At 49.1% G+C, this 12,750-nt stretch overlaps 2 protein-coding genes across 3 annotated transcripts in view; both read left to right on the forward strand.

Moving 5' to 3' along the window:
- UBE2Q2 (ubiquitin conjugating enzyme E2 Q2) overlaps nucleotides 1-2,453 on the forward strand; it is a 40,682-nt gene extending 38,229 nt beyond the window's left edge. For both annotated transcript variants that reach the window (XM_053272747.1, XM_053272748.1), the window contains exon 13: nucleotides 722-2,453. In XM_053272747.1, the coding sequence (XP_053128722.1) occupies nucleotides 722-753 (32 nt within the window). In that variant the 3' untranslated portion in view covers nucleotides 754-2,453. The remainder of the gene's footprint in view (nucleotides 1-721) is intronic.
- Nucleotides 2,454-4,635: 2,182 nt separating this feature from the next.
- Nucleotides 4,636-12,750, forward strand: part of FBXO22 (F-box protein 22) — a 28,904-nt gene continuing 20,789 nt past the window's right edge. The window contains exon 1 of the mRNA XM_053272938.1: nucleotides 4,636-4,889. Coding sequence (XP_053128913.1) covers nucleotides 4,651-4,889 — 239 coding nt within the window. The 5' untranslated portion in view covers nucleotides 4,636-4,650. The remainder of the gene's footprint in view (nucleotides 4,890-12,750) is intronic.

Consider the following 12,750-nt stretch of genomic DNA (forward strand, 5'->3'; position numbering starts at 1 on the left):
AATTATTTTCATCTGTGCGCAAAATGAGTTTTGTTCTGGGTTAGCTATCAAGGCAATGTGTGCGTACATATATGCAGAGTGAGGCCTTCCTGATTCAGTCTGAGCGGGATCTAAAATCAACTGAGTAGACTCCAGAAAACTTGTGTGCATGCACACGCCTTAGAGGGAACGCTGGACCCAAGTTTGAAAACAGCCTGTGATGGCTTATTTAAATGGACTCAATTAATTGGTCAAAACGCAGACTAATCCAATTTTCTAACTGGTCGACTGCCATGCCACAGAGCAAGAAAGTTCAGATCATCAAACATGCAAATGCAGGTGTGTTGTGCCCCTAAATGCCAGTTTCAGAGGAGCAAGACCAGGAGAGAGAGCAGGCCCTCACCTCTTGCCTGTGGGTTTCCCGGAGGCATCAGGTGGGCCACTATCACTATGTGAAACAGGATGCTGGACTAGATAGTCCTTGGGCCTGATCCAGCAGGACTGTTCTTATGTTCTTGTGTTGTGTGTTTTGCATCATGACACCCCTCCCCTCCTCCTGTTGATCATCATCTCATTCTAATTTCAGTGGTGCTCAAAACACCTGTCTCAGTATTAATCCTGTCACACAGTGTTACCCTATATGATATATCAATAAAAAGCATAAATCCATCTACAAAAATGGGCATTGCTGTCCAAATTGTACTCTCATTGATGTCTCATCCTTTTCTTTGTACTTCTGCAGGCTGGTTCACGCCTCCAAAAGAAGATGGTTAATATTTTTGGACTCTCCTACACTTGGACCAACATTTAAAAAATTTCCTTCCAACACAGATTCAAGCTATGAATGCCCCTATAACAGCCATATTGAAGATCCTAGCTAATAGATAATTAGTGGATAATCTGTTGACTGACACATCCAGTATAAGTTACAGCCGTACAATTCTGCTCTTCTATCAAGTATCTTGGACTCTGCAGTTTAAGATTTTACTGTATTGTCACTCCGGATCAAGCAAACCCATCTCCCTCATTTTAGAGTGTAAATTCTTCAAACCAGGCTATTGGTTTACTGAAATATCAATCAATAGACTTCTTCCCACCAAATTTTTGTATGCACTTATTTTTTTTATACTGCGGAGTGCAGAGAACTGCAATATATTTTATTTAAAGCCAACCAAGTTTAATTACATTACTTTAATAATATGATACTAAGTTTTCAGGTCTTGCTAAATCAGTTTGTTTTTTTTCCTGGCCTAAAATGGAAAGCATTTGTAGTATTGCCAAATTTAATGATATATAGGAAACACTGTATATTAAATCATTAAACTTTTTTTATGGCTGTATTGAGGATATGAACTATTTTTGGGAAGAGATACTCTTTGACTTGTCATGCTGCTTAAAGCAGAGCTTGGCTGTGCCGATAGAACTTTGCAACTAGTCACTTCCACTGGGGCATCCGTTTTGCTGGCAGTTCTGCTACTTGTCGGTTCTTCTATCTCCTTCGCAGGAAGGAGCCATAGGTCTAAAGCTTGAAGTTATTTAAAATACTAGAAACCTTCTCTAGGCATTCAATTTCTATTAACGGGTTGTTGCAATCATTTGTAGACTAATGAACTTAAAAAAGTGATTGGCACAAATCAAGAAGACACTCCTTTTTTAAAAAAAGAAGGAAAAAAGGGTTGTTTTTTTAAAGAAGTGACAATAACAGGTCCCAGGAATCTCTTGATTCATAGTCTTTAAATTTTTTTAAAAAGTTGCCATAGTCATGACCATGGTTTTGTTGGAAAACTAATGGGAACAGCTCTTCCTTCTAGGAACTGGATCTGAATCTGTAACTGCTATGGGTCAGTACCTGCTCTTTATCATTGCCTTACCTAAACAAACCACCCACACAAAAATGGGCATGTGTATTTTATTTTTATTTTTTTGGTAGCTGAAATTTAGATCTTTTTGTTCCCAGGAATTGAATTAAGGGTGTAAGCACTTTTAGAAGTCCAGAAGAGTTTCAGCTTTACCCCACCCCTTAGTGGGGGGTGGAATATCAGATTTGTGTGTGCTTTGGTGCCTCTGGGGCTTCAGGCATGGTCATATATGCTGTTCTTAGTTTGGGGGAAAATAGGATTTGGCCCGTAAAAGACTTCTACACAGTCTTTTAGGGAGTGCTGTGGTCGACTTGCAGCCTCTTATCTATCTTGGTTGTACATATTCCTATAAAATCCTATTAGCCAGTTGCTCAGATAGCAGCCTTAAGTCAAACGCCTAATTCTGTAAACCTTTTTACAGCTTCTTTCAAACCTGAGGCTAAAACCTTGAATACATTATGGAATTCTGTAATAATTCTAATGGACTAGCAGAATGGCAGCTGCACATCTTGGTTTGCTTTTTTTGTTTTCATTTCTCATTGCAGAATTATTTGGCAGTGTACAGTAATCTGTAAACTTGCATCAAGTTTATGAATAAAGAACAATTTTAAGAAACCTGTTTCTGGTTAGTGTCTCTGGAGGGGATTTCCTTTCAGCAGCTTGGAGTGTGGTATCTTGGTTGGTGCTGATTTTGGTAGATAAAGAAGGTTCTGCAAAGCTTGACAGGTTCCCAACATGCTGCTCTGCATAGGCAGAGATCCTCTGTGTGCAGCTGCACAGATGACCACTCAAAGGAAATATAAAAATAATTTTATATTTATATTTAATACATGTACTTTTTGTATTTGTGCATTGTTTAAAAATTATATTGTAAACTGCTTTGGGGTTATTTTAATATAAAGCAGTATAGAAATGAACAATAAATATTAAATAAAGTGGTGTCCCCTACCTGCCATCCATGCTACCACCTGATTCTGCTGTATGTATGGATCAGGCCTCCTTCTCTGCTGTTCTGCACAGGTGTTGGCACCAGGGACACCACCACCATGTAGCCTCTTTTTGGAGGCTTTGGCTCTGTGGAACTGGCTATGTTTCCATGGAGCTGAGGTGCACAATTAGGGTGTTGTACCTTTTAAACTATGAGATCAGATGCCTCAGGTTTTCTTGAGAATCGCTTGCTTCACGTGTCAGTTCTTAAAAAAACACCTTATTCCCATCATGAGAGTTATGGACATCAAGACTGCTCTGAGGCATTCGCTCGTAGAGCCTCTAGGTTTTCATCGATCTCTCTGCCTAGGCTGTGTCTCCCTTCATGGTTTCCTCAAACTACTGCGGAAAAGGAATAGTCCAGGGGTTCTCAACCAGTGTCCTCTGTAATGGATTCCCAGATTTTAACGGCAACTCGCATAATCCTCAGCTGCAATGACCTTTGGCTTGAGATCTGGGGATTCCTGTTACAGGGGACACGGGTTGAGAACCCCAGAGGAGAGCTGGTCTTGTGGTAGCAAGCATGAATTGACCACTTTGCCCATTGTTATTACTGCAGATTAGAATTTGGGCTGAAGCTGCTCTGGAATTTCTCAAAGACGACCATCACTTGACATGTTCTTTAGGCTGCAGCAGAAGTTGTTGGGCAACATCCAGACTAGTTAGTTATGACTCGGCACCATTGAAACCAGTGAGCCAAGTTTTTGTCTGGTTGACTTAAGTACCATTCATTTCAATGGGGCATCAAAAAACTTGTGAGCCTGTGCACACCTTAGAGGGAACACTGGTCATCACTTGCATGATTTTCATGATCCTCATACCTGGATAATCCCAAATTAGCCAATCATCGATGGCTGTTAATGGGTGTGTTGATGTCCCCAATATGGGACTGTTAGCAACCCTAAGCCTACAGCCCACCAGAACCGCAGACTTCTCTGGCAGGGAGGGAGAAAGGGAAGGAATTGGAGCTCATTAATTATTCCATTATTAGTAAGAAATAACTGGTTTAATCTGAGGAATAGGTTCCTCGCATAAACTGAAAACAAGGGATAAATGGCATCCTATAAGCTGCAGACAATTTTGGCTGAAATAAGGGACTGTTGGTAACCCTACCCCGAGTTAATTGGGGGGGGGTTCCCCTCTGTGTTGGTGCCTTTGGAGTCTGCTTAGACACACTACTGCATTACAATCTTAAAATATCTCCATTGATTGATTTTTATTTAAAGCGTTTTAAAATGGCTTTGTATTGTATTTTGCAGTTTCATTTCCCCCTCCTTTGGTCTGTTATGGTTTAATGTGTGTTTTTATTGGATGATTTAATGTTGTGTTGTGACAGGCCCAGAGAGCAATTTGTTATGGGATGGCTAACAACGTTTATGATGATTGCTCAACCTATGGGGAGAACACGCGGCTGCCCGATCACAGCCACACTAAAATCCCGGGTTTCTCTGTGGGTCTCTCATTCAAAACATACTGTAACTCGGAAGTGCCTTTTGACGACCATTCTGGGCATGACGCTGGTATTTTCTTATCTCTAAGTCGGCTAGGGGCTTAAGGCCAACAAAGCCTTAATCAGGTGTCGTCTCAGTCCGAATTCATGGTCTGTAATGAATTAACTGCAGCACCACTTTCCCCTGTCCATCAACGAGTCTTGCACTGTGCATCTAGAGAAGCCAGAGACGACACCACTCAGCGCCCAGAGAATCACCAATACTGAGCATGCTCAGGAAAGGAGGCGTCGTCCAGTATGAGAGAGAGAGAGCGATTACGTCTTTCCGTCCCCCGCAGGAAGTTCACGTTGTGTCACTCTAGACTCTATCTCTACATGCCGTGTTACTACACCAGCCGAACGTCCTGTTGGCGCAGTCTTGATGACGCACTCAGCGCGCGCCCCAGCCTCTGGCCCAGTCGCTTTCCGGAGCCTTCGCTTTCCGTGGTTGCTCGGCGACGGGCGAGGCCTGGTGTTGTTATGGAGCCTGAGCCTAACGTACTGAGTAACCTCGCGGAGGTGGTGGAGCGGATTCTGAGCTTTCTGCCGACGAAGGCGCTCCTACGCGCAGCCTGGTGAGGGCCTGCAGCCCCCACGCTGCGGGGCGGAAGCAGGGCTGGCCTGGGTCGGCGGGAGGTGGGAAGGAAGGGGCCTCGCCGCTCTGGGACGGGCGCCCAGGAGGCAGTGGCTTGTATTAGGGCCCGCTAAAATGTTTCTTTCAGCTTTCTGTTTTCCACAGTCCCTCTCTAGGCTGGAAAAGGCTGAGCTTTGCTCTCCTGGGCATGATGCTTTCAGGTGTTTCTCTCTCTTTAGCAGTTGCAAGAGGCAGAAAACCAACAGGTGAAGGCAGATGCAATGATGGGAGAGGAACCTCCTCCCCCCCCCCCGTTTTGCAGAAGGAAAGTCGTGTTTCGCCTGCAGCAAAATGACATGGGACTCCAGGGGCACCTGCAAAACTTAAGGCGGCAATCCTGTGCATGGTTACTCACAAGGGAACCCCTTTACACTCACTTGGGCCTGCTTCTGTCTCAACTTGCTTAGTTACAAACTGAGTCCAGGGAGCAGCCATTAGCTGTTAAAGCAGCCCCCACCCCAATACTGTTGTGGTGTCTTTAAAATGGACAGGCGTCTTGTAGCGTAAGACCAGAACCCTTCATCAGATGCATGAAGGGTGGTTCTCAGCCGGTCAGTAGTGGGACTACAAAGCCATCAAATGTAATAAGAACTTTAGAACTGCAGATGTAAGCAATGAAAGAGAGGATCTGGTGAGGTAGGTGTTTATGCTTGGCAGTGTGCATTTGCTGTGCTGTGAGGTTTCTGTGAGCTCTGGCCCATGACACCTTAGAACTAAACTTGTTAGTCTTTAAGGTGCCACGTGACCTCTTGTGGTGTGTGAACTTTCTGCTTGTTAAAGCTACAGAGCTGCAAAAAGGAGGCAATGGTGGAATCAAAATTAAAAGCTTCTCTTCAGCTGTTTCATAGGAACATAGGAAGCTGCCATATACTGAGTCAGACCATAGGTCCATCTAGCTCAGTATTGTCTTCACAGACTGGCAGCGGCTTCTCCAAGGCTGCAGGCAGGAATCTCTCTCAGCCCTATCTTGGAGATGCTGCCAGGGAGGGAACTTGGAACCTAGATGCTCTTCCCAGAGTAGCTCCATCCCCTGAGGGGAATATCTTACAGTGCTCACACATCAAGTTTCCCATTCATATGCAGCCTGGGTAGACCCTGCTTAGCTATGGGGACAAGTCATGCTTGCTGCTACAAGACCAGCTCTCCTCTCCTCTCATATGTTGATCCATGTCACCTTTATGCAGGAGCATATTTGTTTGCAGCAGAAGTTGCTCCTTGGGCAGCATCTGTCATATGCAATGGCAGGCTGGTAACACTGATAGTCACCTTAAGTAGCGCAGCAGGGAAATGCTTGACTTGAAGGTTGCCGGTTCGAATCCCTGCTGGTATGTTTTCCAGACTATGGGAAACACCTCTATCGGGCAGCAGCAATATATTAAAGATGCTGAAAGGCATCATCTCATACTGCGCAGGAGAAGGCAATGGTAACCCCCTCCTGCATTCTACCAAAAGAAACCCACAGGGCTCTGTGGGCACTAGGAGTCGACACCAACTTGACAACACACTTTACCTTTACTTAACACTGATATAAGCCACCTAATGGCGCAGCAGGGAAGTAACTTGCCTAGGGAGCAAGAGGTTGCTGGTTTAAATGCCCACTGGTACGTTTTGTGTGTGTGTTAACACATTTTTAATATCCCTCTCTTCCTCCAAGGAGCCCAGAGCAGTGTACTAAATATTTAGGCTTCTCCTCACAACAACCCTGTGAAGTAGGTTAGGCTGAGAGAGAAGTGACTGGTCCAGAGTCACCCAGCTAGTATGATGGCTGAATGGGGATTTGAACTCGGGTCTCCCCGGTCCTAATCCAGCACTCTAACCACTACACCATGCTGGCTCTCCATTGTTTCCCAGCATAGCTGAAAGGCATCATCTCATACTGCATGGGAGATGGCAATGGTAAACGTCTCCTGCATTCTACCAAAGAAAACCACAGGGCTCTGTGGACGCCAGGAGTCGACACTGACTTGACGGCACAACTTTACTTACTTTAACACTGATATTGATGGCTAAGCTTTGCTGGAAGTGATAGAGGGTTACCACTTCTGTTTCGAAGTGCTGAAGAAAGGGGTAAAGGAGACAAGAGTTTTGATAACCTAGAGAAATAGGATCTGGAAGCATATGGAAAATAATAAACATTGTGTGGTAGGAACGAGGGTGGCATGCATCATTCTCCTCTGTTTTATCTTCACAGCAACCCTGTGAGGTAGACTAGAGTTAGAATGAGAGATTATGACAGACCTAGGTCATCCAGTGAATGTCTTGGCTAAGAGGGGGTGCTTTTGCTATGTTTGTGTTCCTGCATTCACTGGAGTGAGTGTTGATGGATTATGGAATTTAAATAGTGCCATCACTGTCTCACCTTTTCCACTGCTCCAGAGTTACTTGCTTGGAAAACACACCTTATTTGGGTGCAGTTCAGGTTCTGTTGTGAGGGAGAAAGAGGCACTTAGCATTCTTACCACTGCAGACATTGGCTGCTAATCCTTTGCTCACTTCAGTGCAGTATATATGAGAAGTAGACTCCCAAGCCAGCAAAAAAGGAACTCACAGGAACATAGGAAGCTGCCATATACTGAGTCAGACCATTGGTCTATCTGGCTCAGTACACAGACTGGCAGCGGCTTCTCCAAGGTTGCAGGTGGGAGTCTCTCTCAGCCCTATCTTGGAGATGCTGCCAGGGAGGGGACTGGGAACCTTCTTCATGCAAGCAGGCAGGTGCTCTTCCCAGAGCGGCTCCTTCCCCTAAATGCAAAGGCTCTTCATTGCTAGAGCATTACAAGCCTTTACAGATGAGGAAGAGAAACAAGGAGTTGGTTACATTACCTTCTCGGCTGCTGTGTGAGGACAGCTCCCTGGGTTATCATCCCATGCTCGCTCCAGGGCAGGACGTATGCTAATTAGAAAGCCATAAAAGGAGCCCGATGGTAACCCCACCCAGTTCTTTTCATCCTGCTAGTGCTAACGCTCCAGGAAAGGATACTCGTTCCTCCTCAGATAAGTTTTTTACCTTGCTCCTTCCTCCGCTTAAGCCTCCTTTCTCCTTGTTTGGCTCCTTGGCTTCCCCCCTCCACAAAAAAAAGGGGGGGGCATTTTTCTTTTACAAAGGCTCCCTTCCGAGCCTCTCTCCCCGCTTCACCCCGCTCACTGCCCAGACCTTGCTGTCTCTCTCTCTCTCCCCTTCTGCCATGGAGCAGCCATGCCTTCAGGGCCTCCGACCACGCACAGAGAGGAAAAGGGCGCAAACGGCAAAGGCAGACCGCGCCACTGCTCGATGCACCACAGCCGCGCCCAGGACCACCATGTCCCCCCCCCCCCGGGCGAGGGCACCTCGGCGGCGGGCGCCTCAAAGAAAGACCGGCATGCTGCCGCCGCTGCTGCACGTGTGAGCGCACAGAGCGAAGAGCGCAATTTTGACTCGGCCCTCGACGAGGCAGACCATGCGAGGGCCCAGCGGCAGCGCAGGAGAGCCCAAGTGCTTGAGCTTTTCTCGGCGGTCAGATCCTCGGAGGCTACCGGTTCCTCGGGAGAGGAGAGGGCATCGTGCAGACCGAGGAGGGTGAGTTTGGGCAGCAGTCCCCTAGCGGAACGGCTGGAACGGGTGCCCCCGAGGGCAGGCAGCCCCCCTCCATGGCTCCAATTCAGGCCTTGCCATTGGATAGCCCCCCTCTGCTCGTACCAATAGCGGCTTCGGCAGGAGACCAGGGAGCGGCCCCTTCCCCTCCTCCTCCCACTTCCACCTCCTCTGCAGCCCCAGGGACAGAGATGCCGGAGAGCTGGAAAAGCTGGATCAGCAATGTGCTCTCGCAAGCCCTGCATCAGCACAAGGGGGGAAAGAAGGGCCGCAAGCAAAGGAGGCAATCTCCCTCCCCCTCCTTCTCCTCCTCTTCTGATTCTGACTCTGCCCCGCAGGGGAAATCCCACAGAAAGAGGCGGAAGGGCCGCAAGGGGCAGCATAAGGGACGTAGGGATCCCAGACCCTCTGCCACACACTCTGCTCTAGTCCATTCTTTGGAAGACTGGTGTTCAGAGTCTCCTACCCACCTAGGAAGGGTCCCTGCACCCCCTCATTCCCCCTCGGGCCAAGCTGGGGCAGCCCTTACAGGGGGGGTTTCCCCTGATCTGGTGGACTTGGGGGACGATTCCAGGGAAGAAGGGGAGTGGTCTGATGGACAGACGGGGATGGGGGAACCCCCCCTCAGTTTTAAGCGCCTTTTCCCATCTGATGATTTTTCCATGTTGTTTGTTAAGGCCTTGCGCACCCTGGGTCTCACTATTGAGGGTTTGCAATCTGGGGCTATTCCCTCCAAGGAATCTCTGGTATTACCTACACATTCTTAACCAGAGCTCCTGTTTCCCTTGCCAAATACCTTCTCAGAGGTTCTCTAGCAGGAGTGGTAAGCACCAGTGGTTCAGAAGAAGGTTTCTTCCTTGGCTAACAAGCACTACGTGTTCATCCCCTCAGCAGCTGCACAACTCCAAACGCCCCTTGTAGATGCTCATGTTGCAGCCCTGACCTCTCGTGCGGTCCTCCCACGAGATGGAGAGTTGACGCTGAAGGACCCTGCCGAAAAGAGAATCGAAGTACAGTTAAAGAGAAATAACGATTGTATATCTCTTTCTATCAGAGCCTCCATAGCTGCCTCTATCATTTCTCGGGCAGCACTGCTCTGGACCGATGAGTTGCTTCAATCTCTTCCCTCAGATCCAGCCAGGTCCCACCAGATTGCCCTGAAGCTCCAGAAGGCACAAGCCTACATTGCTGACACCACCCTGGATGCGATACGTTTCGGGGCCCGGGCTACAGCTACTAATGTTATTGCTAGACGAAAACCTTTGGCTCCGCCACTGGCAGGTTGATGCATCATCAAAAGCCAACTTGGTGGCAGTCCCCTTCTTAGCCTCTAAGCTTTTCGGGGATGAAGCCCTTAAGGACATCCTCATCGAATCCAAGGATAGAAAGATGACCCTTCCCAGCACAGCCAGGAGGGACGACCGGCGCTCTTTTCGTAGGGGTCAGCCTCAACAGCACCAATTTTGTTCCTTTCGCCCCTCCTTTTGCCCCCGCGAGCGAGACAACAGATTTAGACGCCCCAATTGGCCAAAGGGAAACTTCCCTGCCAAGTCAAATTTGAGAGCCCAGCCGGGCCAGCAGTTTAAGCCACGTCAAGCACAGTGACTCTTTAAAGATAGGAGGTCGCCTCTCCCACTTTTACCATGCCTGGGAGGTATCCACCACAGACAAATGGGTCCTGAAAACAGTTTTAGAGGGATATTTAATAGAGTTGTCAGGCCACCCACTAGACAGGTTTCTTCCCACTCCAACATCTCGATACATCACAAGACACAGAATCCTTCAACAGGCCATAGACTACCTGTTAGCCATCACACCCATAGAAATGGTCCCCCCTCCAGAGCGCCGTCAAGGGCTTTATTCAGTCTTATTCACCGTGCCCAAGCAGGATGGCACCTACAGGGCAGTCCTCGATTTAAAATCCTTAAACCGGTGGGTACGCAAGTGCAGGTTCCGTATGGAGATTCTCCTCTCCATTGTGGAGGGCCTACAACACGGGGACCTGATGGCATTGGTGGATCTGACAGAGGCCTATCTGCACGTTCCTATTCACCCTCTATCCCATCATCTCCTCAGATTCTGTTACAGGGGAGCACATTATCAGTATTGAGCCCTTCCATTCGGCCTTTCCTCGGCCCCAAGGGCATTCACAAAGGTGCTGGCCCCTCTAGTAGCCTACATCCGCCTGCAAAAGGTCTGCCTTTTTGTGTATTTGGATGATTTGCTTGTGCTGTCATGAGACCAAGCAGAACGGAACGTCCAGATCACCCTAGAGGCCCTAACGTCCCACGGCTTCCAGGTCAACCACGCCAAGAGCCACCTGTCTCCCACGTTCAGTCTCCAGCACTTAGGAGTAGTCCTGGACACCCAAAGGGACCGATTGTTTCTTCCAGAGGTACGCAGACTCAAGATCTGGTCCATGACATTGAAGACCCTGGCAACCAGAAGGCCTCGCGTCCTTCATCTGGCTCAGTTATTGGGTCTACTGGTTTCCTCCATCGACTCTGTCCCCTGGGCGAAGTTCCATCTTCGTTGCCTCCAGTGGTTCCTTCTCCCCTTCCAGGAGGACATTGCCTCCAAGTCGTCTAGGAGGGTTAAATTGTCTCCAGAAGTGCGCTCTTCACTCCGCTGGTGGCTCTGCAAGAGAAACCTAGAGACCGGCAAGCCCTTTCTAGACCCCTCTCGGATTCTCATCACTACGGACGTGAGCCTTCGGGGATGGGGAGCTCACTGCCTTTCTCAGTCGGCTCAGGGCAAGTGGTCCCCCGAGGAGTCAGGCCACAGCATGAATTGGATGGAGCTTCGTGCGATTCGTTTGGCCCTTCAAGCCTTCCTACCTGTGCTGAGGGGCAAGGATGTCCTGGTCCAGACCGACAACGTGACAGCAAAAGCACACGTCAACCAGCAAGGCGGCACCAGGTCTCGCTCCCTCCATCAGGACAGGAGGCAGTTCTGATTCTTCAGTGGGCCGAATCTCACCTGTCCTCCCTATCAGCAGTCCACCTGAAGGGAGAACTGAACATACAAGCGGACTGGCTGAGCCAGCAAGACATCCACCCAGCCGAATGGGCCCTGAGCCACAGAGACTTCCTATTCCTGTCCAGAAGACTGGGAGCCCCCCAAGTCGACTTGTTTGCCACTCCCAGCAACACCCAGCTTCCACGGTTCTTCAGTAGGTTCCGGTGCCCACAGGTGGAACAGACAGATGCCATGACAGCTCCCTGGCCAAGGACCCTCCTCTATGCCTTCCTGCCAGTTCCGCTTCTGGCCAGACTTCTCAGGCGCATTCGGCTCCTGGGGGCCAGGGTGATTCTAGTGGCCCCCCATTGGCCCCGCAGGCCGTGGTTCCCAGAGATCCTGAACCTCGCAACCGGGCCTCCAGTTCTTCTTCCCGTCTCCGCAGACCTGCTCTCGCAGGGCCCAGTACTCCATCCAGATCCCGCCTGGTTCCAGCTTGCCGCCTGGCGCTTGAACGGGAACTGCTAGGGGGCTTCGGTTACTCCCAGAGCGTTCTAGACACCCTGATGGCCTCCAGACGTTCTTCCACTCACCGCATATACCAGTGCACTTGGAGAGTTTTCCTCAGATGGTGCAGAAACAGGCATCTGACTCCGAGGGCATGTTCCCTACCTGAACTCCTACAATTCCTACAGGACAGCCTCGACAAGGGCCTTAAGGCCAATACCGTCAAGCGGCATGCTTCGGCCTTGGCTCCTCTCCTGCTACCATTCAAGGGCAAGTCTCTCTTGTCCCATGCCCACCTAAAGCGTTTCCTTCGTGGAGCGTCGCTAACATCCCCTCCTGTAGTACATAGGTTCCCTACGTGGGACCTCCACAAGGTCTTGCGGGTCCTTCACAAGCCTCCATTTGAACCGATTAAGTCCATTTCCTTACGCTTCCTCTCCCTGAAGTTGGCCTTCCTGGTGGCCGTCACCTCGGCCAGAAGGATCTCAGAATTAGCCTCGCTGTCCTCCAATCCCAGGTTCTGTATATTCTCGGCTGATTCAGTAACCTTAATCCCGGACCCTTCAGTTCTTCCTAAGGTCGCCTCCATTTTTCACAGGTCTCAAAACCTGGTCCTGCCCTCCTGCTGTCCCAAGCCTGTCCACCCCAGGGAAAAGGAGTGGCATAAGTTGGACGTTCGCCGCTGCTTGAAGACCTACCTTAAAAGAACCGCCTCCTTCAGGACAACAGACTCCTTTTTGTCTCCTTCCTACCGGCCTCCATGGGC

Source organism: Hemicordylus capensis, chromosome 10 (assembly GCF_027244095.1).
Source record: "Hemicordylus capensis ecotype Gifberg chromosome 10, rHemCap1.1.pri, whole genome shotgun sequence".
Taxonomy (NCBI): Eukaryota; Metazoa; Chordata; class Lepidosauria; order Squamata; family Cordylidae; genus Hemicordylus; species Hemicordylus capensis.